This window comes from Neodiprion pinetum, chromosome 3 (assembly GCF_021155775.2).
Source record: "Neodiprion pinetum isolate iyNeoPine1 chromosome 3, iyNeoPine1.2, whole genome shotgun sequence".
In the NCBI taxonomy this organism is placed as follows: Eukaryota; Metazoa; Arthropoda; class Insecta; order Hymenoptera; family Diprionidae; genus Neodiprion; species Neodiprion pinetum.
Genome location: NC_060234.1, coordinates 40,841,637 through 40,867,673, shown reverse-complemented (window position 1 = coordinate 40,867,673; position 26,037 = coordinate 40,841,637). Strand labels below are relative to the sequence as shown.

The 26,037-nt window shown below is 41.8% G+C and overlaps 2 protein-coding genes across 4 annotated transcripts in view; both read left to right on the top strand.

Annotated features, from left to right (window-relative positions):
• Nucleotides 1-217: 217 nt before the first annotated feature.
• LOC124213701 (uncharacterized) lies at nt 218-4,197 on the top strand. Of its 3 annotated transcripts, none has more exons than XM_046615256.1 (5): nt 218-913; nt 1,345-1,505; nt 2,637-3,035; nt 3,235-3,372; nt 3,707-4,197. In XM_046615256.1, the coding sequence occupies exons 2-5, from the start codon at nt 1,442-1,444 to the stop codon at nt 3,907-3,909; spliced, it is 804 nt and encodes a 267-aa protein (XP_046471212.1). In that variant the 5' UTR covers nt 218-913; nt 1,345-1,441; the 3' UTR covers nt 3,910-4,197. The 3 variants fall into 3 exon arrangements, with proteins under 3 accessions (XP_046471212.1, XP_046471213.1, XP_068990700.1); XM_046615257.2 differs by lacking the exon at nt 218-913 and adding an exon at nt 950-1,159; XM_069134599.1 differs by lacking the exon at nt 218-913 and having other exon boundaries at nt 1,215-1,505.
• A 10,161-nt stretch (nt 4,198-14,358) lies between these two features.
• Nucleotides 14,359-26,037, top strand: part of MESR3 (misexpression suppressor of ras 3) — a 28,108-nt gene continuing 16,429 nt past the window's right edge. Inside the window, exon 1 of the mRNA XM_046615255.2 lies at nt 14,359-14,815. The gene's annotated coding sequence lies outside the window, so the exon portion shown is untranslated. The remainder of the gene's footprint in view (nt 14,816-26,037) is intronic.

Genomic DNA, 26,037 nt, shown 5'->3' with positions numbered 1-26,037 from the left:
CGATCTTCGTAAACAACACGAATCCGACAAGTGAGTCATAAACTCCTATAAAGTATCCGTGTAAATTCTCGAATGGAGGCGTACATGGAAAAAGTAGGCAAGTCGTAATTTAAATAGTTACGCGGTTCAAGCACGTTCTGAACTTGACCTCATCGCAAATTGCCGGTATATTATACGGCTAGCCAGGACGACTTTTCAATGTCGAAACGCGCCTCGAGCCAGTCAAGATTTCAGCAGCGACGAGATTCGAACGTGGAATTGCATTTATGCTGTGCGAATATTGAGGAAGAAGGAATCGGCGATCACTCCGCGCAATTTTCGCCGTTTCTCTTGCGATGACTTTTCAAATCGTTACATAATTTTGTCCGATCGTGGTTTCGTTATGGTGTTTATGAACGCGTGATTCAACGTTCGCAACCATCCCGACGATCCTGAAGAAATTTCCGCGAGCATAGTCATGCTAATTCAGTTCAGTTTCTTCTGAAATACGACGCGGCGTGAATACCGCACGAAACGTGACTCCCGTGGTCAGAAATCTGCGTAATTCCGTATTTCGCTGTTGGGTAACTTTCACCGTCATCCATCACGCGGGATGTTTCGGAGAAGAAGTACATTTCACATCTGTAATTTATTCATCCTTAGGTCGAATTGCCAGACCCGACAAATCAGCGGTTAGATCACTCGACGTGTTGCTGATTCGAGTCGAGAAAGTTATCGCGAACGGCGAACGGCGAGTCGGTATTATGATATTATCACGATTTTTCGGTTCGTATCCGCCATGTGGCGGTTCTGGAATTAAATAACTGCAGGTGTCTGAGCGGGAAAAGTCATTGCGCAAAGATCGTGCTTCAAGGAACGAATAAGAGACACGAACATCTCAAGGGTAAACAGGCGTGGGAGTTCATATGTCAAGGCAAGTAATGCTCATTTTTGCCATCCGAGATCCCGGAGTCGTTTACGTGCGAACTGCCTCGCAGTTTCAATGAGCCAGAGGTTGCGGAGTCGAATGCATACGCGGAATAAATTTTTGCTAAGGCGTAATTAATCGCAATACGCGAATTGGCGACAAATTTAGGGAACATCGACGATCGTCACGTCTAAAAATACCGCAAGGAACTCATTGTTCGATAATTTACGATTTTTGCGACCTAGCGAAACGGTGAGTGCGTTTTTCATGTCGACCTTGATGAAAATATCAACGTAGTTTCGAACATCGTCATTATTGCCGTATCTGGCGAGCTGGACAAACAAGGGTGCAATACTCAATTTCTTGTTTAGCCGTTAATCGTGTTTCACCTAGGCAATGGTATTGATCGAAAACTGATATCGCTATATCGTCCGAAGGTTATCTCTGGGTGTTTGACGATCCGCGATAAGTTTCGTTGCCCTCACTCTCCGAAATGCAGATATTCCATAGACGGGTTTCCAGCCTCACGTGAAAATGTTCGGGAACGGAATCACTCGCTCGTTGTTTGTAATTATCGTCGTTTCCATCTTAGACAATGGTGAGTAAATTATAGGTGAAATTGTATAGACCGTGGTAAAAATCGTTCGAAACGTTTGTTTATATTTCGTGATTTTTGGAGCGACTCTCTCCTCGTTTAAGAATTTACAGGCATCTCGTATTTGAATTGAAACATTCTCTGTTCTATCCTTTGTTGTTATTAAGAAGTTTTAAGACGAGTTTGAACAACTCAGAAGCGGTAAGCGGATATCATTTATGAAAACGGATTTCGAACGGAGTCTTCTGTTTCCTTTAATGATTGTGAAATAAATATCGAGAGCGGCGAAAGAGGTTTATTTGAAGGTATAAGTCAACGTCGACAAACGTCTGGAAAAATACATGTTCGGAAACATTGCGTAATCACATTATAAAAGAAAGTAGTCAATTAACTACCAGATTAACGAGAAAAAAAAAGTAGTAATACGAGTAACCGTCTTTTGCACAAGTCGTTATCGGTGATTGGCGATTTTCATACAGGCTCAAAACTAACAATTCATTATTTCTTAGCATTACGACTCATCATTAGTAACGCTTCAATTTAATTGTCGAGCCAATTTCAATATTTCATGCGAAAGACTAATGGTGTACACAAACATATTGTAGATAACTATTTTTTAAACAGAGTCATTTTGACGAATAAGCTGTTATTTTTTTTCAACAATTTTAACATTGTCCAAAACTGGTAATTTGTTCATTTACAAATAAGGACATCAACAATACTCGGTAGACAATAAATTGACATGGATTTAGTGAATCTTGAAACTTCACTAATATGTCTCAAACTCTCTCTTCGATATTTTCTGAAATTAATATATCTTGAAATCTGCAGTGCTTCCCCAATTTTTCAAAGAGTGAATCTCGAGTCACGATCGATTTTCATTACGATTACAAAAAGGCTGATTACACGAGGCGTATCCACGCCTATATCAGTGAGAGAAGCGTTAGTTTTGATAATCGGGAAAAATTTAGCACACCTTTCACGTAAAGATAAGCTGAACGATAAGGGCGTAATCATTTCGCGCATCGGGGGAAAAAAAATAAAACTTAATAACACGCTCGTACCGGAAATGCCACGTTAATAGCCTCTTAGTCATTTTTCGCTCATCGCAATAAGACGGAAACATTTCTCCAGGGTCTTCGCTGGAATGTTACGTCTGCACGTCGCTCGATAACTCGGCCTGCACTTCGTCCTTATCCGGTCTAACACCGACTACCTGTTCCTCATCGGAGGTTTCCGATTTGACCACGACCACCGTCGCCGAATACTCGAGCACGACCTCCATTACCACCGAAACAATGACCCCCGAGGATACCGAGACCACCGAGACCACAGTGACGACGGATGCCACTTCCGATTCATCGACGGAATCTACATTGTCAAATTCGACGTCGAAATCGACGACGCTGGTTACGGAAACGGAGAATCCGATATCGACGATTTCGGAGACAACTCTCTCCTCTACCTCGACAACCGTTTCCGAATCTTCGGAGACAAACACAACCGAAACATCAACGTCAAGAGCAGCTGACGGTAGGGTGAAAACACAGCTGAATCAATCGCTTGCTTATTTTGCAGAGCGATGCGTACGAGTCAGGACTTGCGATCACTTCCAAAAACGGCTTGTACGATTGCAAATTTCAATTTATACGGAGAAAAACATGCGGTCAATTGTCTTGAAATTGACGTTGAAAGTTTTCATCGCTTAGTATTCTCTTGCAATGTTTTTCAGAGGGCACTTTAACAACGACGTTATTGACAGTGGAAGGGAATGCCAGTCGATTACTGGCGTCGGGAAACACCGAGCAAGTTGTACGAGTGATCAGAGACACTGCGGAAAGTTTTGCCTGCTACACGCTAACCGTGGTCGGTAAGTTGACTGATTTCAGGGTCAATTAATGGCACGGTCCGACGGAACGTCGACTGTGAAAGAGACTCGTCGAGAGCTCTTCGATATTTTACTTCCGAGGATCGCGGGCTGTAAAATGGTTGCATCGCGTTAATAATTTCCTCGAGCTTTCTCCCCGAAAGTGTTTTTTCAACACTGCTCGTAATCCGTAATCCTTGTTTCCATATCCCACGGTCTTTGCATCACCCTGCCAACTTTACATTTTCGGCGTGCGAATAGTCGAAGGTGTGCCCGTGGCTTTAGGAATTTTCCACAAATCTGGATTTCATTCGACTCGTTTTATCTTCCTTTACAGTAAACGAGACAGAAGTGACAGAGCGAGGCTGCGTAACGATGGATTCGACGGCCTGCGACAGCTTGCAAGAAGCTAATTATCCCAGCCTAAATTTGTCAACCTGCGAAACTTGCACAGAAGACGGTTGCAATTCGTCCGGAAATAACTTGTCCGGAATTTCATCAGCGTTTGTATTGTTAACCATGTTAGTTTTGACGAGATAACCTGCTCGTTATCTTACAGAGTATTTCAATAACTATCAGCTAAATCTGTTCTGACCAGATTTTGGGAACAGGTTTCTCAATTCAAAATTACTTTTAGAGGAGCACAAATTATCACGTAATATCGTTAGTATAATTAAGTATTCCTAACTCATTTCAGCTTACCACAAATACAAAATATGCTGCTCTGTTCAACATCGGTATTCGTAAATATTTGTAGGTATATGATCGAGGATCATTTTTATGTGTAAAAAAGATTGACTATTCTGTGAAATAAAATTTTACCAACCAAAGTCCCTGGTCTCACGCTCTCTAAACCACCAGTACGATGACCGATGTTTAAAGCGGTGTAGGAAAAAATCGTCTGGAATTTGAGATGGGACGGAGAAAGAGCGAATAGTGTAACCGATCCATAAATTCGAGTAATATAATATTTGTTCGGTAATAATAATCCCAGCAGGAAAGAGGTAATCCAAGTAAAACCACGACTCAATCGAATAACGCGTTCATTTTCATGCAAGGTATATTTTTTGAACATGTTTACCTTCTCAGATCCATCGTTTGGATAAATATTAAAGTGCCTATCGGAGGTTAAGTTAAGGCATAAGCACACCGTATCGCGTCACAACGCGATGAGCAATCTCCCTGATGGAACAACGATATATGTAGTGTGTCTAGATGCTTATACATCACGCCCATTACGATATTACCTCTTGTGTAACGGACCGATGCGCCTTACATCCACCTCCATAATGTGTGTACTCTAGCTAGACGTAGTCGCCGGTAACGACACGCCATTAAAAGAAGTAGCCATAGCGATGATTGAATATCCCATAAATTTTACAGCCGCATGATCTCCGCGAGAGGGTCAATCACTGGATATCTTATTTCACTCTCGCAATCAGTAGTTGACGATGCAATCATTCCGTAGTTGACATTCGGGCTTGTCGGAGAAACAACGCGTGGAAAACTCTCATCGAGCCAATGAATTCAGCATAGCTCATCTACTAAAGACAATGGCATCGAAACTTGGTAAAGTTTTCACAACAGTCCTTCTTTATCGCCTCGTTTCAGCTCAATTTCAACGAGTACAACAGAGATGTTGACAGACTGAAGCGATTACCCGATGCAATATCGGACACTGGCCATTCGGTGTTTGATTCTGCACGTGGGTGCGATATTTTTTCTCGAGCAAACGGCCCGTTTTGGTATTTGTCTTTGGTCACGTCCGATACGGCCGCAGTGCCACGTGTACGAACGAGCGTATGGGAGCTCAACGAGAGGCACGAGACGCACCGCGGTTTCGATTCGCGATTCCAGTTTTGTCACGGCGTCGCGAAATTGGCCCAGATTCTCAAACGCCGCGAAGGATAACGCGCCGGGAGGCCAATCCGGAACCCGGCAACCATTCAAATAAGTTCCCCTCAGTGAAACGCTAGTGTCCCGCATTGCAGATTGATTGCGCCTCGTGGCTAATCACCTTCACACTAAGGACCCAGCGGGCCTCGTCCAACTTGGTCACTGGTTCGGAACTCCCAAGGCGTCGCTCTGTTTTACGCACATTCGAATGAACGACGGGTCAGCTTTTCCTGGCAGGCGATTCGTTACCATCTAGTTTTTCGGAGCTCTTACCTTCTCTTTGGTATCCATACCGATTAGGTCACCAGACATTTCATTTCCGAACTGTTCTTAACGGTCAGTCCAGCCCCCCATATCAATATCAGGTAAAAAATTTTCTCATGTTCGGTAATGTTGAAGATTTGATCAGTTTTCATCTTGCGAATGAATGCTCGGACGACTTTGTTGTACTCGTGACTTTGGAGAGAGAAGATGAGCGGATTTTCATCGAGTAGATTCCACTGCAGGAAAGAAAGAGCATTGAGTACTGGAACAAGAGTACGCTGTAAAATGTGGCTCGAGCATTCCATTTCTATTGGTTATAACGGCGTCCGAGATCTCAACCGAAACCGAATTCAGACAACAGACCGCGACAGTGTTCATCTTGGCGAACGTTTATTTCCTCACTTTATACGGACTGCGAACTCTTGATGCTTAGACTAAACGTGTTCCGTTTCAGGATGACGTGCACAAGCTCCGACGGTAGTTTCTTCGCAGAGACGGTCGTTGCACCTTGGAGTGGTAAATACGCGGAGGTTAACTCATCCGCATTGCCATCCGAGGCGAGAATCGAAACTGCAGAAGAGTTGTGGCTCTGTTTAAATCGTATGTAAAAAGATCTAAAAAAGGCTAATATTATGGAAAATACGTTGTTCCCATGGCGCAGCGCGCCCGTTATAAGTGTAACGGTATACGAGGCAACGTGATTTTTGTCGGTTCCCATGTACTTCGTCCAACACGTTCGTTACAGACTGCTGCTTATCATACTTTCGGGCCCAATTTTTCGGCTCGACCATCTTCAACCACCAGTCGCGTGTTGCATATGCAAAATCTTTGATGATATTTCCACTCGTCTGAAAACGAGGGACGTGAACGTAGTTTTGCATGAGAACGGCCAAACGGCAACCCCGAATAAGGAGAGCACGTCAGAATGAAATCAAACCGGACTTGCATACATATACCCAAGAACCTTTTCCGCAACGAGTATTCATGTATAATGCATTGTTGTTTCCCTGTGAAACGCACACATCGCTTCAGCCTTGCGAGCGTCGGATACGTATCGGGATACACCGGACACATAGCAGCGAGTAACTGTATCCTTCCGAGGAGGCAGATTCCCTTGGTTACTCTACCGTGAACAGCAGCACCACCCTGTGACCAGCCAGTCTGCCGTGACTCGTAGAATTTGGATACGAGTGCAGGATGCTGCTTGGAAAACGATGGAACGTGAAGAGGTTGTAACACTTGCAGTGCGGCGGCTCTTAAATGCTTTTATTGCGACGCGTCGGTTCGGTTTACGTTAGAAGGAAGTAGGAACACCGGCGATTCCTTCTCATGCATGTGCTTCATCGCCGAGAAAAGCTCTCGCTGTACCTTTTGCGATGATTTGAAGCGTCTTGACTGTAGATAAATGCCTATTTTGTAAGAACTTGCGTATGGAATTACGTCTTTATTCACTCACGTAAGTCCTTGATTTTTCTTTGAGATTCAACAAGACCTTTGCGAATCGGGAAAACTCTACTTTACTCCAAGTCAGATTTTCATTTGGGAATCCTTGATATCACGTGACAACCAGTGAAATGTCGGAAGATGAAAGTCCGGTCCATAAAACCGTGGACAAGCGGCTTCTTCCGTGTGAAATGTGGGTTACATGTGACTTCGATATGAAAAGCATTATCTTTGCACAAGTCACGCGATCTGTATAACAAACGGAATATATCTTTAGGCAGATAAAATCACCCGTACTACGCCATTGAGTATGACAATGAGAAGCCAAGCGCAACAATTTGTATGCTTTTAGCAAGAAAAAAAAGGAAAAAAAAAAAGAAAAACTAGTGTTAGACCCTGAATAAGTGTTACCAAACAGATGATATATTCCCGTTTTAGAACAGTTCCTGATATAGTTGAGTGTTCGGTAATTCATACGTCGATTTCAAATTCTTTTCTAATCTTTATAATTACATTAATTTGAGAGTAATTCACACGATTTGTCGTAATTGACCCTTAACCAATGAAAGTGAGAATATTTTTCGCGTGGATGCTAATCAGGGCTGTGCGATTGATCGATTAATACATGATCATTGAATGAAAATTTTTCAGTCAAGTTACAGCCTCGACGCAACGATAGATCTAGTATGCAAGATCTTGTCAACGCATAAAGTCGAATATCACATGTGTGTCAGGTTCGTTAAATTGCCTGTACTTGGTGAATTTACATGATTGAGCGAAGAAAAAGAAGAAACGATTCCGAACATCCAATCGTTCTATAAGCTGTTTCGCAAAAACTTGTCTAACGACGTATATTACGTAGTCAAAAATCAGTGAACCAAAAAATGGTGGATAATTCTTATCAGTTAAACAGTTGAAACTCGTTACAGCGATAGCGATGATAATTATCAGTCATCGGTGCTTTGCCAGTCTCTGAGATTATCTTGGAATTAGCACCATCTCAAACGGATAGAATGCAACGCGGAATGAATTTCTCGCGAGATTATTACACAGTCACGTGTGTGTGTGTGTGTGTGTGTGTGTGTAGAGAGAGATGGATTCTACAGGGCGGGTATAGAATCGTCTTTGTGCTTGTTTACTGCTAATTTATTCAGTCTCTGTACATAATTGCAGTGAACGAAAAGCAGCGAGCTCTGTTTGGTCACCGACACAGATTAGGTGCGAGGGTTCTGGTGTATTTGCACCTTGTGGGTGTAGGTATTAATGCAAGGAGCTGCGGCGGCGCCGATAATCGCAAAACCTAGAATCGTATCATTTTCCAATCTGATAATCGATAGCTGTTCCCGATTCACAAGGCCTGGATTAATCCGGTGTGTTCCTGTTCCGTAGTAAGAAATGGGGCTACCAATTCAAAGGGAAAATGTGACATCGTTATGTTAATAATGCGGTTTGCATCTTGAGGTGAGAAATTGTTTTCGTAATTTCATAGCGTTAGTCGCACTACCTACTTTGCAAATTAGATTAACCACACGTTCCCGCATTCGGAGCATAATAACGGAGCATCTTTCGAGCCTCAATTATACATGTGCATATAGCTCATAACGCGACGGAGAATTAAGACTTTTAGAAAAAAAAAAATAAACGAATACTCGTAATTGGCAATTATCTCACGCGCAGAGATGCGCGGACGAGTTTGTAACATCCAAGGTAAAAGATGATCTTGGAATTAGAGAAATTTTGTAACAAACCAACCGGCGATAGTGCGTCAAGTGAAATGGGCGGGATCGTATACATATACATACGTGCCTACAGTAATTTGCGCGCTGTCTTGAATTCCTAATTACCAAAACGTGTGAGTGATTAAAAAGCTGCAGACTTCATTGCACATTCGTTAAAAGGATTAATTGAATTCTACGGGAAGCAATTATTCCGCGTGTGTATAAATTCAATTATTACCGTACCTTCATTTACGAGATTCGCAGCGAGAACTGAAAAGCGACGTTCGTTGTGACGTTTCACCGATCGAGCAATCACTTTCGTTTATTAATCTCATCTTCGGCAATCATCGCGACGCCATATTTATCCGAAGAAATACTGCACGCATATTGTATCCGGACATCTGATGCATGAACCATCACAGCGGATTAACCGCCTCTGTCCACCTCGTCAGAATTATTATTTCAATTTGTTTTCCTCTTTTATTTTTTGTCATGATTACTCATCGTATCAACGAACAATCACTGACTGTCTAACGGTCGCCACATTCGACTCTTCAATCGGGATTTAATGAGTTCCGAATCGGTCCGTGATGAAACCCCCCCTTCCCTCCCTAATCATCAACTCGTAAAGAGAAAGCACGATGAGTAGGTAAATAAATGAACGAATGAGGGAGTTTTTAAGAACGGGATATTTATTCGTATCAGATTCACTCGCAGCTCGAAATGAATTTCGTATACTTGTTGGCAAAAAATAAAAAATAAAAAATATAGTGAGGAAAATTTAAGGAAAGAAATTCCTCAAAAATTCGAATCCAGATGCCGGTATGAAAGCTCTGACTGAACCCCATCAGGAGACTAGAAATACGATTACAGAAATGTCGTAAAATTTCAATATTACGGACGAGTGATTTTTGCGGGGCTCAACTCGCGTCTAGGCTGCATCAGGTGTCTCGTTTCCACATTTTATTCGTAGTTGTACGAGAATCCTCCGCGATTTTGGTCTAGGTTTAAGTAAGGGCGAAGGTGAATCGGGATTAACCAGTGAAAAAAAGGGTTTGTTTTTTATCTGCTCGACGTAAAAGTTCCGAGACGTCATGTCGAGGTCTCGACCCTTTCGAAATGAAATTAGCTAAGCCCAGGCGAACTGCTGGATAAACTTGAAAAGCTCTCCGCGTCTCCGAAAAAGCTTCCACGATGCTAATGCCTGTGAGAAACAAACCACGCCGTTAACAGGACCCGAAAAAGTGTCCAAGGACGAGCTGAAATGAGATTTTAAAATAATCTCGCACACGGTTAAGCGAGTGGAAAAATTTTCCTCTATACGCGGATTCCTCGAAAGTTCGAAAAACTTATCTCAAATGCGATCCTTCCGTCTTAACCCAACCGCTGAAAATGTTTTGCGGTGAGGATTTTCTACCGCAAACTGCGACGCAGGAGCGAGAAATTCGCGGTATAAATAGACGTGGAAACAAAAAAACGCGCCTGATGAGCGAGAAACGTGCTGCTTAACATTACGCCAGGTATAAACAAACGCAGCACCGGGACGACGAAGATCCGCTGCAGACGTCTTCGTTATGCCGAAAATTATCCACGCGTTTTACGCAATTATAATCTCCGCTCGCAGGAGACGAGGGTGCAAAAAGGGTGATCCCCGTCACACGCGTTCATTATTCAAACGGGTTAAGCTCTTCTCCAAGGGCTTAATGCTTCGGCGTCGCTCCGGCGCCCAGAAATCACCTACGTTCGGTTCCATCAATTGCAGCAGACGTTTTACCCAGTGCCGAGTCATCCTCGTGCCTTCAACAAAGGCAATAATCTCAATTGAAAATGACTGGCTGTACGATGTCCGATGTCTTTCTGTCTCCACGCGCAAACTCGGTGCGATGGGGTAAAAAGGAGAATGTAGACAGCCTTTTTAATTACGAATCATTTGCTTCGGTAGGTTGTCTTGAAATATTGGGTCGATTTTTTAATTTTAACATTTTTGCATGTTTCAAAAAGACGACTACCTTCCATGTCTCTGTATCCGAGAAATTAAACGTTTTTTCAACTTCTTTGTGACCTGTTTTGGACTCGTGATGTGCGATTGGGAGGCTGAAGTAATTTATCGTAAAGTCACTAAAGATCGGGAAAAATTGGAAAATAGGTTTTATCCAATTCACACGTTTCATCGTCACCGTGAATATTCGATTATACTTGTATCGCGCGGTACCGACATGCGTGAGAATATTTTGCTGAAACTGTAAACTGTAGGAAAACCTATAACCGTGCATTTTATTGGAGACAGAGGTGAAAAAGAGAAATGATAAATCATCGAAATAATGACTGTGGTGAAACGCTTCAGTCAACACGTGGGTCGGTGGAATTATAGGCTCATAATCCAGGCCAAGCCGCGATCGGAAGACACATGCGTGTCTGTGGTGGTGGTCAGTCGTGACTTTGTCAGCTCACGAGTCAGCAGATTTAAACTCTTCGCAATGTCGTTTTCTTCGTTATTTTCTCCTCCCGTCTTCACGCAACCAAGTGTTAAATTATAAAGGTCGTTACCTAATTGCTTCAACGACGCGATTAAAATTATTACCGGATAATTTTATATTATCAATCATTTGTAGTAAAGAAGTCGTAGCACGATGATCCAGGTTTACGGACGAGAATTAAGTGTGAGGTAAATGCCATGAAGTATTTCTTAGTATTCGTGAAAGTAGTAGTTTCATTTTTTTTCCATAAGACTTGGAGGATGACGAAACTCACGATGTTTTTCCCATTATAATTTCAAAATGAACTTCCGCAAATTTGAGTGCCGAGATACCGATAGTGAGGAAAAAAAATATGCTTCCTCTACACGGATAGAATAAAATAACAAATTTTTATCAAAACTACAGGCAAAAAGGGACGCATTAAGATTTTTGACAAATAATGCTCACGTCGACTGCAATTTCTACTGTTACTGTAGTAGATTTTACTCTGCACAGATTAATTTTCACTATTTTTATAATAAAATCCGCACTTTGGAAAGTATATTTAACCAAAAAACCTGATGTGTCCCTTTTTTCCTGCAGTTTTGAGTAAAATCTGTACTTTTATCCTCTACGTGTATCTATAATAATGAATCGAGTTTCCCTGGTTCGTTTTATTTTCTCTCCGTCGACGCGACGATCCCGCATAATCGTTGATTATTCAACGCGCAATTATCAGCCGTAAAACGCGTCTAAGCACAGCGACCTGCGGGAGGGCTAGAAGGCTGGCCTAATTCGAACGAATTCACCGAGCGCACTGAGCCGAGTTTAATTAACAAAGCAGCTCACCGAGCTGCCCACACTCTCAAAACCGCCTACATACCTTCGGGTAACAATACTAGGTCGGACTGATTATCAAACGAAAGTAAAAACCGCCTTTTTGATTGTTTTTGCGCACGTGTAACTTCATCATGCGGGCGAAAACACGAACCGGCATTCCCTGAAATCGATGAACAAACAGAAGATGAACTTTAGAAGGAACAAGCGACCTTAGGCTGCCCACGAACTTGCCTTATTCGCACCGCAGTTTCCAAGTTTAAAAACAAAAAAAAAAAAAAAATACCATGATCTAATTCAAATTTCGAATTACAAATTCAGATTCGTAATTGACGGTTTAAAAGCCTTCGGCTATCGTATTACGTTAAAATTTAACGTTTTTTTTTATATTTTGGACCACTGGATCGAATGGATCGAATATTACGAATTTTGAAAGTGTGACCTTGGATTCATTATCAGATCATCGACCCAAAAAATATAACAGTACCAATTTTCATTCCAATCCATTCACCTATTCTCGAGATATTATCATTTTCATTTTGTTTTTTGGAATCTTATTATTCAAGTAATTAAAAAAATACCGGATCGAATAAAAATCAAAATCTAATCAATCCTGAGATTGGGATAGCCGCGTCGATTGAGACCAAAATCATCGAAATCCGATGACTCGTTCTCGATATATCATCGGACAGATAAATTATCACACACGTATACATATGCATACATATACACAGACGTCCATCTAAAAGTGGTCGGAAGTGATTTTCTAGATCTTGAAACGTCGACATCTACTGAAAACTCAACTTTCGGAGCGATTGAAATCATTTCCTTTTTGCACTTAAAAAAAAAAAAAAAAAAACAATACCGGGAAGTTAAAAAGGAACTTTGAAATTTGCAAATCATAACATCAACTGGTTTAGTAAAGCGCAAAGAATGTATAAGTCGCATGAATTCTCGCAAATCGGTTATCGCGTTTGTCGGTCGTTAAGTCGGCTCGCGGCTGCAAAACTTGTGCAACTCATAAGTCGTACAATCGACTGCAATGACGCATTCAGCTGCGGTTTTAACCTTGAAAATATTCCCAGCAGCTAGAAATTTACATACCAATACAGTTTTGTACTTTGTTATTATATATGCGTGAAAGGAAAAATGAAGAGGCAATTTGTTGCGTAATTCAATAACAGTTATTGCACACTTGCGGAACCGACTTATGGGAATTACTTGCAGAAATGTGATGACGGGATGTGACGGCATGGGAAATCGGTCATGGCGCGAGGCGATAAATTGGATTCATTAATAGATTCAGTGAAGAACCTGAGACAAAAAACCGGCTGTCTGACTCACGAATTCCGTACTTGAATTTCAATTGTTCGCTGTCGATTAAATATACAATTAGGTCGGAATAGATTCCGTTTAAGATGCGAAATGGAATAATTTTTCCTCTCCTCAATTCTTTAAGTGCCTATGAATTGTATTATTCATAATTAGGCAATATGCATTTGCACTTTATCACCTCATTTTACTCGGAATAATGAAAAAACAAAGTCAATTAAAAATCCCAGGGATCGAATGAATGACCGGTAAAAATGTCGGCATCAAAATTTATCTGAGCGTATTTACGCTGAGAAATAATAAGCAGTAAATGCTCGGGCGGTAATTACGAGTCGAAAATATTATCCGAATATAGATTGTCAGGAAAAACCAGGTCGATTATCTAACGATGGAAAAAAGGAACCGACCATCAAAATTCGTCTCTAAGGTACGCGTAACCATTTTGCGCTATCGTCGATCCTTTTTTGGTAGTTGCACCGCAAAATCAGTCTCTTCGATTTACTCTACTGTTTTAGTTAAACAAGGCTTTGACGTCAATTTATTCTTGCACAAGCATTAAATTTCCGCAACGGTTGCAAGAAAATATAGCAACAGTGATCGTAATGAGAAAGAATGGCAACGGATACTATAAGACTTTTCGGTAACAGCTAGAAAACTAATTTTCATTTTCTACCCAGAACTATAATTTTCGATTGTGGTAAAAAATGAAAACAGTCGAGGTCTGAGCGGTAACCGGAACTAAAAATTTCTCTCAGTGTTATCCCGATTCTGAGCGTTGATAAGTAACTAGCCAATCATCTCTGCGGATGCGCCGCAATTAATCCTGACGAAAGATCGAAGTGGCGGAAGACGAGGATCAAGATCGCTTCGCCACGTGGGCCAAGGTGTAACTCTGGCCTTCCACCCCATCGACGAAGGGTATCACCCAGGGTTTAACTACTCCATAATGAATCGGCATTGTTTCGTTGCCGTTTGGAGTAAGTTTGCGATCCGTTCGCCATCCCCGGCCGCAGCTTCGGCCCGGCTCGGCCCGGGTTCTGGTCTCGGCTCGACGGCCTGCCGGAGTTCTTAGCGGGACGCAGTTCACCGTCACCCACCGGGAGGTACGGACTACGAACGTCAGTCGCGCGAGGAAAGCAGGTATCCACGCTATCTTCTTCATCCGTCAAACCGAGAAGATCGAGTTCCACGTTCCAGGATCGAGTGTGGCCTGAAAGGAATTTTCCAAAATTTCGAGCGACCGAGAGTTCGGCCCTTTTTAATCTTCGAGGAGCGAGTCGGACGATCATTTGTGCTACGATCGAAGTGCCAGGACGATTTCAAACAGTGTGGTGTACGTTCCTGGAGTTGTTTCGAAACTTTGTAATGTGTGTTTATCATGGTTGACGCGATCATCGCACCAGTAACGTGCGAGAGACTTTAATCAGGATCAACCAGCTCGTCCTGCGGAGATCTGGTTCTTTGCCGACCGTCGAACCTCGTTAACGGACCGTTGAAACCGTGAGTAATTCATCCTAGAGCTTGTTCTAGGCGATGGTGAACCTGTAAGGTTTTACTTCGTTATGAAAAAATGAGTTATACCGATCACTATGGTCATAATCACTTGACTGCGAAAAGCAGACGCCCACATTGCTATCGCCGAGTTTATTTTTACTCCGTAAAATGAACCCTGTGAAATTACATGATGCTGAAATTAGCAACGTTAACGTAATGAAGCATCAGGGAAAAATCATCATTACAGAATTTTAGAATGGTTTTAAAGGAGTCGGCTTTTCAAAATAAGAGTATGTCTTGTCTTACGTCCTATCATGGTTCACTAAATTTCGGACATTGCCAAAGGTGCTAAGTGGCGATTTTTTCTAAAAATGCATCATTACGGTAACCTTGCTAACTTCGTCCTCGTAAAATTACCTGTCTGGTTGTTATTGGCGAGACAGTGCAGGTTTGGAACCCTATCGTTTAGCTCGATCATTGAATATTCGGGGGCTCGTGCTCGTGGCGGTCGTTACGATTTATATGGATGAGTACCATTTCGGAACCACGGACGAACGATTTACGGAACGATGCGATAGTCGGCATTCGATCTTTAAAGGCGAGACGACTTTTTGCTCCGAAACGATTAATACCAATAAGAAGATCGGGTTCGAGCAGAGTCGAAGCCTCGAGTCCAAGATTTTATCTCGGAGAGTAACAACCGGTACAAATGCCCGTAAGAATAGCTTCCGTTCGAACGATACCTGCTACGAATAACCGGCGGGAAACGATCGGCGAGTCTTGTTCAAAGCAACGCGGTGATTTTCTGTAAGTGAATATCGTTGCTTTGCACGTTCTCCCTCGAACAAGAAATTTGGGATGAAATACATTGTACGAATCGTTAAGAGACGCTGTTTAGCTTCGATGCGCTTCTTTACGTGCTCCCGGATATAGGTGCAGTATTCGTTTTTTGCCCAGGTGCATTGCAAGTCCAACCGCGCATGTCTTTGCGCTTTATGGGATATAATAACGTGCATATTGAAACACCGTAATGTGGCGGAAAGTAACGCAGCGACGGTCTGAAAAAAGTCCCTTTTTGCTCGACGATTTGTCGGTGTATTCTTTTTCCCACTTTGGGTTTTTCCATTATACTCTTTTCATTCCCATCCCCTTTTGCACTTTTGCGGCAAGGGATTGTATATCCTAACGAGTTTCCGATACCCGTTTTCAGCGGATCGTCGATTCCCGTAAGATTTCAATCCGCTAACCGCTAGGCTTCTCTTTTCTTTTCAATTTCTAATCTTTCGCAGAATCACCTCATTTGAGAATATACCTTGTGCCACCTGAATGCTGATTCGTGATTAGATCGGTCGAGATTCGAGTAATCGGCGAAAGCTGGTCATGTTTTCTCGCCGATATCATCATGTGTAAGCACGAAGACGCACGTTCGTTAATCGATCTGTGACGCCTATTTGCAATTTCAATATGGCTATGTGATAATCAACCCCCTTTCATTAAAATCCCATTTCATTCATTCGACCCTTTCAGCTGTATCTTCAATCTCTCGTCATACTCGCACTCATTGGACGGAGGTACTTTACGAATACGGTGACCTTTCACACCTAAAGTCTCACCTCGGCCGACACGATTTACGATCTTGACGGACTCCGTGATGTCAAATTGCGTGATTACGAGTTGGACGTACCTTGCATACCGATCAATGACCGCGGAACTTTGGTTGTAAAATTTGATCGATTCGAGCCTGACGAATGACGGAACCACCTTGATCCATCCGTGGGTGCGGTAAATACTGTGCGTCGATTCTTTGAGCCGCTTGTAGTCACTAATCAGCTAATCAATAACAGCATCACGTGCAGCTTATGCCGATGAATCGTGATCCCAAGAGTTAATTCCATTTGAAAAAAAAAATGCCTTATCGTGTATTAAAAAACCTTCCAGCTACGATTACTTCACGATTCAGAACCGACCGCTTTCGTATGCAAATACATTCACAATCCATAATTGACTGGCTTCGTCATAGTTTCAATACTTCCGAGGAGAAGATCTCCAGTCGAGGAAATTCAATACATGTTCAAAGGTGTATTCGAGCCGAAGTTTCGAATCTACGATGAGACGAAGTTCGTCGTTCGGTTTGTACATTCGATTATCGGGTGAAGATTGGAAAAAGGAACAAACAAGAAGCAGATGAACCGACGTACGTCTGTCCCTCTGCATTTGCTCGCATTACCTTTTTTTTTTATCCTCGCTCAACCGAGAGGCAACGGCATTCCACGTCACCGAGCCACGCTCCATTCAGTGGCTCTGATTTCTCCTGTCAATATGACAATCCTAGAACAACTGCTCGTAATGCCGTGTTGCTATCCGTACTCTGTTAACTTTTAATGAGATGCCCACGTGTCCACATCGCCTTTTGACACCAGCCGATATTGCTGTGCTTAGTGTCAGCTCCTTTCGGCTGCGGATGCAAACGCGTCTATTCTTCAGCTATGTAGACTGGTCCAATCTGCACCGTTTGTCAGCCGATGATCGATACGTCGATTAACGGATCAAACACAAGGCACAGATACTGCAGTCGGCGAATCGGTCTTGGCTGAAAGGAAAAGAGGATCAAAGGGTGCTGAGGCTTGGGAAATGATATTTCTTTAAGTGCACAGTCTTGATTCGATTCACGTGAAGTTCATGTTAAGTAGTTTTGCAAGATAGTTCCCAGCCAGTACTCATTTAACGTACCTACGCAGGTTAAATAAAATAGAATACGCACGTAAAACGAATTTCAAACGATTTCGTCAGGTCGTTAAAGAGACTTTCAGTGGTTTTTTCTTTTTTTCTTTTTTTTTTTTATTTTTATTTATATCTTTTCCGTTCCGTCTATTCTCTTCTCTCGTTATTTCTTTCAACCTCTTTATCTCGTAATGTTCTTTATCACCGACTTCAAAACCCCATTTGCGGTACGACATTCGTACCGACTATACGCAATCCTTTAACATAGGTATACCCACATTCCACTTATATGGCCAACTCGATTATACAACTGCGTAATAAGTACGAGCCGTAACGTCTTGTCAGTCGAACGATAGTTTGTTTAATTGTATTTTGGTATTTCGACTCTTCTACAAGATATCGTTACTTTTAAATTGTCGTCTTTGCGATAATAATACCCTGCCGCAATTAGCTTGACAAAAGTGTCGCCGCAACTTTTGTCTAAAAAAACAAAAAAAAAAAAAAATGGGGGATCATTCAATTCGTAATTGGCTTTTTTCACGCGTCAGTTATACATATCGCGAATATTTGCCTCGTTTATTAATACCTAATTTTACTCTTCCGCATGTCGTGTCGTCATTCTCCGCGTGGATGGATAGAAGCTTTTATCTGCGGCAAATAAATGCGAAAATCCATCCCACACACGGGACACTGACATCATGTACACATAATTATTGCGACGTATTAATACACCGAGTCAACGTTTGTCGTCCGCGTAACGTGAACGTAATCGGATATCAAACCTTCCGCAAACCCCCTCGTCTTGTTCTCATCCATCTTGAAGGTAGCTGCGTCGTTGCCAAGCCCTTGTTTGCTCAGGGTTTGACCATTTGATTAGCTCGTTGATACACCTGCACGTCGAAATTATCGAACTGACGATCAAGTGCCCTGTTCAATTATGAGTGGCTAATTTCAAACAGCTTAAGGAAGGAAACTCCTGTAAGCTTGCGTTTTTTCAAGATTCTTTTTTTTTATACAGAAATGGAATAGCTTATGGAATTAACACAAAGCGTATCTCAAAATTTACGATGTAAGGTATATTGATAAATTTTTTTAGACTACAATCTTTCAAGCGATTCAGATGAAAGTTTTTAGAAATATTTTGCAACTTACCGGCTATTACATGACGTTCAAGTTTCTTTTTTAAAAAAATAACAGACATGGTTTTTTATTTATTGTTATACAAAAATGAGTGATTTAATAAAAAAAAGGTTATAAATTTTTAATTTTGATTTCTCTTCTCTACGTCATCCAAAATTTATTAATGCATTTTAACAATAAAATTTCATTTTTGTGTACTTGTCGACGAAAATTTGAGGTGCTGGCTTCCAGCAGCTGCAGTGCCGCCAATTTGAAATATTTTAGTCTAACAAAATTTGTCAATGTACCTTACATCGTATATTTTGAGATATGATTTATGCTAATTCGGTAGAGTGTTCCATTTTTTTTTTTATAACAAAAATCTTGAAAAAACATACGATTACAGAAGTTAAACGTTCCCCTCTTCCTCATCGAAGGAACATTGTCACTATCTGCTTCACATTAATTTTAAGCAGGATTTTCCGGTTTAAAACCTGCAACCTTGCAGCATAAGCAACGGTATCAAAATGCATTTGTGTCCAACAAACTAATCGAGCAGCACAGTGAGCAAAATGATTGATGCGGTGAACGGAATTCCGTGCAGGCTTATCGCATGCCGACCGCATGAAACCGTGTAACAATAGCGTCGAAACTCAGCCGACGTTTTGGCACAAAATCAATGCTCTGCGTATATTTTGTGGGATAAAGGGATGATCCGGGAGGAATGAGCAAATCAAGATGGAATACGACTGCTCGCCGTTTGGCCTGAGTTGCAGTCGAACGCCGACTTCTCGAAGCCGCAAGGAAATTCTGTCCGATAATTTGTCAAAGCTTTCTAATGTAATCCTAGCCGCCGAGCTGCACCCACAATTTCTTGTCAACAAAGACCGTTTTTGTCGCGGATATTAGGAATTATAGGAACTGCGAAACACGCGTGACGAAAATAAATTGCTTGGATATAACGGACTTTGGAGTATTTATCGCGTTTTCATCACGTGATTTCATTGTTAAACTCAGCCCTGTAATTTCTGAAAAACTAACTCTGCGTTTATTTTTCACGTGAAAATTTGAACCTGCATTATTCATTCGGAAACAAGAAGGGTAGAAAGGTTATGCGCTGAGTCCGCTGATATTGTTTATTCAAATAAGCCAAATATGGTGAAAAAGGTAGTAATTTTTTACAAGAAAAAATATTACTCACCGATTTATTAAACACTTTGCGCAGAACTGTGAATAATAGTTTGAATCACGTAAAAGAAAACTGAGTTTACTGAAGTTAATCAGTTCGTGGATACGTTCGAAACGCATAACTTTTCTCAGACTAATCGTTTAGTAAGTCCAACTTGTACTAATTACGAAATCTCATTTCTTTGTGTAGAATGTAAATCGTTTCTTTGTTAATCTTTAACCAGACAAATTTCCACATGACTATTTTTACTAGAGTCCAAGATCGAGGGATCAGTCATGCACATATTTCCAGCTAATTAATGAAGTATCGCAAATTACACGAGGAAAAGGAAGAAAAAATATAACACGAATAAAATGAATTATACGCGTAACGTGTATCATCAGATACAAAACATACGTTGAGCAAAGAGGAATATGTATAACATTATCATTTCGTGGCGCGCGTAAATTTTTCGAATGGGGAGGAGAGGAGAGGAGAGCAGCACGCTGACCCCGGCAATCAGACCTCATTCCGTACCGGTTCCAATCTAATTTGAATTACGAATCGATCTTACCTGGCCTGCATCGTGTGTGTAGTCGGAAATTACGTTACTGCGGGAAACCTTCCGCTCACTTTGATTGAAAAATTTCATTCCAGTGATCGTAAGTTGATTCACGTAGGTCCCGAAATCCCAACGAACCGAATTCAGTATCGTTGCATGCTTCGGTTCATTCATTCGTCGATTTTCGTTGATGATTTCGTCCCGGAACAAAGATTAGCTTGATCCTGGATTTCAACGACTCAAAACGATATGTGCAGAAAATTTCAACCCAATCCTAGACTTCTCATGCTTTGGTTTACGTTATTTTTTAATGAACTCTGAAGCATGAATGGTTGCATTCCACAGAACAAACCTCGAGTAACAGTTATTCAGAAATGTAAACAATTGACATTAGATAAATTTTCGATTTGGCATCGAGACATCTGCGTTATTAAATATGAAAAAATAGTAGTCAAACCTTCAAATTGATGATTCTTTTTACTCGTCGACTATTCAGACTTGGTAATATATTCCCAAAAGTGATGTATCTGGCTAAAGCAACGCGACGAAAATTAATGGATTATTCTTGCAAACGGATGAATATACTACCTGACATTCTCCTAAAAAAAATAAAACAAAATAGAACGATTCATTCCCAAGTGCAGTGGTTTCAAAACCCACGTATAAGAATTATCGTCTCTCTTACCGAATGATGAAACGTAATGAAGTAACCGCATCGCGAAGGAAAGTGGATCACGACGATCAGCGATTCGGTGTACATCGTCGTCTATGCACTGCGATTTTGGTAGAAGGTTCCTTACAGCTGTTTGGAAACCGTTGGTGAGGCTACTTTAATCACGTGGTGGGAACTTGAACGTCTTGGCGAAGAGCGAGCGGTTCTTCTTGGTGCGTCTAACATCGCAGTTCGTCGTCTCGTGGATCTTGGAGAGCTGAGAAGTTATAGTGGCACACCAAGTGACCTCTGACCTCTGGCAGGTACGTCACGTTCCGAAGGTAGAGGGGTCTCGGGCCAAGCCATGATTCCAGAAACTCGCTGTCAGCTCGAAACGATCCGTCAGCTTTACTTCCGAAAGCGCTCCGAGTTACTTTGTTTGATTTTCATTACGGAAAATTTGTTCGCCAGAATATTTCCGCGGAGTATGTCGAAGGAGAGAGGTGAAAACCGATTGGAGGAATTATCGAGGGAACTAATCTTCGGGAAGTTTTTACGCTGCACGTTAAAAGTTTTAAACATTTGCGATCGTCTGGAGTTTAAAATCACTGCCGAGAGTTCTCGCTCAAGTTTTTATTGGATCGAAACAGAGTCGATGCGATGTATTCATTTCTCTAATGCATAATTACGTAAACGAGAAATTTTAAAAAGCGTATGAAAAGTTTGACTGTCTTTCGTACTTATAATAATATTTCTTCCGTATCTAGGATTCTGACGGCGCGTTTCATCCGTTGATCGCCGGAATCGTTCGGCACTTTTCAATTTTAGTGTGCCACGCGAGTCAATGTAATTATAATACACGCCGATTCGTTATCGACAAAACGTAACACACTTTCAAATATATTGCAAATTTATGGAAAATTTTACATAAGTCTATACCACGTATACATATAATTATGCAGAATGTAAAAGCACGTGTGTGATTAACCGAACAGCAGATGTGAAGTGAAAATGTCAAACCTTGAAATTGTTTAAATCAAACGCGGTTCACTCTCATTTACGCAATAATATCTCTCGGGCCAAACTCTTTGTCGCAATCTTGTCAGTGCAATCAGCGTCGTAAAAATACAAAGTCGCCGTTAAGTGTCCGCTGCGTAAGCGTAAGACTTTAATCGCCAGGAAGGATTAACTCGATGGCATAAACTGCGATGTTTGCAGGAACGATAGAAGAGGCCGTAACATTCCCGTTTATGCGACAGGAAAATGAGTACATAAATCGGAAGAGAAACGGAGTAAAAAGAATACAAATTCCGGACGTGGCTCTTGAATTCAGATGCAACAGCAGCTCGGTGCAAAACTTTCTCGCCAATGGACCGCGGCTCGATTATCCCGGCTTCTTTTAAGCCTCCGGCGAAGAAGTTCGTTGACCGGTTTTCAAGGCGGTAAAGAATTGGCCATCGGTAACCCAAATTCGTGGAACCAAATGCTGGGCGTGTATATTTTACACCTGAAAAACGTGTAGTCAGGGTTGATGCGCCGACGAAGAATAATCGCAGTGTGGTTCATTAACAAGATTTAATCCACACCGAGGGATCGGATAAAAATTAATCCCGGTGATTATTTCAACCTAGTAATTCAAGGGCCGTGTAAATTAGACCCGGGAAAATTCCACCGAAGAGTAAAGCGCCAGTGAGTTCGAAGTAATTAAAAGAACAGAAACAGCTTTGGCGCTATAAATTGTTGTGCAAATTCCATGGAGTGAAAGGGTAAAGTGCGTTCGTGAAATTGAATATTTCGCGGGAAAGAGAAAAGCGGAGATTTTTCGGCTTATCTCGTTTCGGTCAGGCGGCTTTGCGCAGGCTGACATATTCTCTCGATTCGTTGATAATTCCTTGTGTCCACTTCAGGGGAAAAGACTCGGCTAACAAGGATTACCGCGGCCGTGTTGGTTTTATCAGCGCTTACTTTTATGAAAAGCAACGCGGAGGAAATATATCATCGTTGAGAAAACACGGGGCCATTTTGAATTATGCACTTGGTCAATTGCTTTCAGACCCACGTAGACCTTGAATCCAAAGCCTCGAGGAGGATAATAAATACTCCAAAGGGAATAGACAGAGAGGAGAGGAAGGAGGAGACGAGGAGAAAGAGACCCGCTCAGAAACTGGAATATTTTCACACGGGGTTGCAGCTCGTCTCGACTCCCTTTCATAGCCGTCGTAAAATAATCCCTACGAAAGTCGACGAAGTCCATGATATGAATGGAAAAACAGAGTGAAATGGGGACTCGGCCGAAGAATCGCTGAATTCTCTCGCAAGGTGTGAAAACGTTTACTTACAATACTTCGTTTTCCGCCCTTTTGCTGTATCCGTAATTAGAAAAATCGTCGATCATCAGTTGTAGATCATTTGATTATTCGGCGAGCGTTTCTCGCGACGTTTATGAGGGTACACTTGGCCAAGGTTCTAATTTTTTTATTTGTGACTATTTGAGAAAACGCGCAGACGAATAGAATAAGGAATTTATGAAGGAATAGGAGTCGGACGGGAACGAAAGCGACGAAACGAAAAGGACAAAGAAGCTGCGCAGGTTGGAAACCCTCCCATACAAATAAAAATTCTACCTGCCACTGACTGTCCGGTTGAAGGGATCACCCTGTGACTCATGGACGGATATTTAGTGGCTCAGAAATTCTTGGGGACCAAGCGCCGGTCCTGGGTAAATTGGATACAAAAATCGAGGAGATGAAACACGGGGGTTTATAGATGAAATGGGAATGAAAAGAGAGGAATCCGAGCTGTGACGTTGTTTGAACAAGAGGCTGCTCGGTCGAGTGAGGATTATTCATTCCAGGGACTTGATCGAGAAGACTCGAAAATCCAGATCTCATCTCATTACTCAAGGTGGTACCTTGCGGTACCCATTTCTGGGATCGTCCATTTCAGGGACCGCCAGAAGGTCTCCAAGCGATGGACTGAATGACGGTAGAGAAGAATGTGCGCGGTCTTGAGAGTGCGAGGTGAAAATGAAGAGGAAAACTTGCCGGCTGCTCTCAGCTATAAGACTGGGTCAGCAATTTCGCTCGGAAAGAAGAAGAAGAAGAAGAAGAATAAGGAGAAGTCTTGAATGCAAGGTAATTGGGTCGCGATCTACTTACGTCCGCTCTTCAGGATTGCGCCACCTTGCTAAGTGAGTAGCTACCAACAGGTATAAAGTGACGTCGTGACTCTTGGATTATATGCATTTTCGGCACGGACAAGGAGGTGAAAATTACGGTCAAATACTTCGGTTGATTTTCGTTGCGACTTCGGACAGGTAAAGAAACACTTTCGAGAGTCCAAATCAGCAGGCTAATAATGCGGGGACTACTTTCGAGTCAGACTGTACGACCCTTCAATAAGACCCTTCGGCTACATTCCCTAATGGAATTTTTTAACAGGTCGTTTCAACCTCGTTTTTTCGCTCAACCTATTTCCTCTCGGTGTTGCCACTTCGGATCTAAATATACTCTATGCCATGGTTTCATTTGCAAGTTTCATCCGGTTTTCATCCACTTTCATTCCCCAATATCGTCGATAGCAATTATATTGTACGATCCGACGCGGGTTAATTTTTTTTAACCGGAAAAATTCCCGACATTCTCTGCTTCCTCTATTTTTGTCAACAATTAATGTACACGAGGGACAATAAAAATTCCCATCAGCTATCCGCCATTTATAATAACTGCGCATGTAAATATTACCCATTTTTCCTGATTCGAACAATCCTCGCTGAATGCGTATCAATTTCGCTTCGATTTCGCTTTGCGGATGTACAACAATTACTGTTCGTATTAAACTGGCAATCATCGTTTTATTCCTTTTGTGATCTAAAAGTACTTTATACCGGTAGTTGAAACAATATAAAATTCCTTTTACCCCTGCCAGAATCAATCGTTTATTCTGCGAAATGGCGAAAATGAAATGATTTCTCGTACTGGGAAATTTTCCGGCCTGAACAATTGCATTTTATAACGAGCTATAACAATTCCGAAGAAATCCGTATTTGCCCCCGTTTGTCAAAGGTCGTAACTCGCACCTGATATCTTCTCAAAAAACGAGAGTAATAATCGGTGGGTAATTAACCCGGTTATATTGACCAACTTTGCCTGACTCGTGAGAATTACAGGCCGTGAAACGAGATTCGTAATCTCATCTGTAATATTGCCTAAGTTATTAACGAGATATTTACAGATCCAAATTTACCGCTGTGCTACGATCCGATTGGCGCGTTGTCGACGTTTCGGCTTGACGTCACGTTCGACGTTCTCGTCGCGGAGATTTTTATTCTACATTTAATAACATACGATTTTAGAAAATTAGAAACCCGTACATGATGCGTAAATTACAATTTCTCTCACCTAAATCCATGCTCGGCCATTCGCAGCACATGGATATTCATTCTGTTTCACTATTTTGCAAACATACCGCAGGAATTGCAACGGAAATTCTTTCCATTTCTGCCAATTGTCTCGCGTTAGCGCGATAATCTCTGCAGACTCGTTCGCACCTCGTCGGAGAATAAAAAATGATCAATTTCTGCTGCAATTACTGCAAATGGCAATTAGCTCGAGATTCAGAAAATAGATAAAAAAAAAAAGGTTCAAGGGATTCGCGGGAAACCGAATGAAAGCACGTCGCCGGTTTCTTCGACATCGGGATCGATCAACCTCTCCGGACAATGGCCTCGGTGTTTCGGAACATCCGTCCTTCCCTTTTCTTCCCTCATCTTTTCCCTTGCACCTGTCAATTCACGAACGTATAATAATTTCTGGTCAGATAGCGCAGCGATGGCAATGAAAATGTCACGCTTCAATTTGCACTTTTTTTGTATCAATATTTCGCGGAGTTTTCCTCAATCTTTCAGTTTTGGGTGAAATTTTTTGTACTCTCGACTGTTTTGTCCTGTCATTTTCGACCTCCAAGTCAAGTTCCGTTCAATTAGAAACTGCGGTATGCAAGTCGAC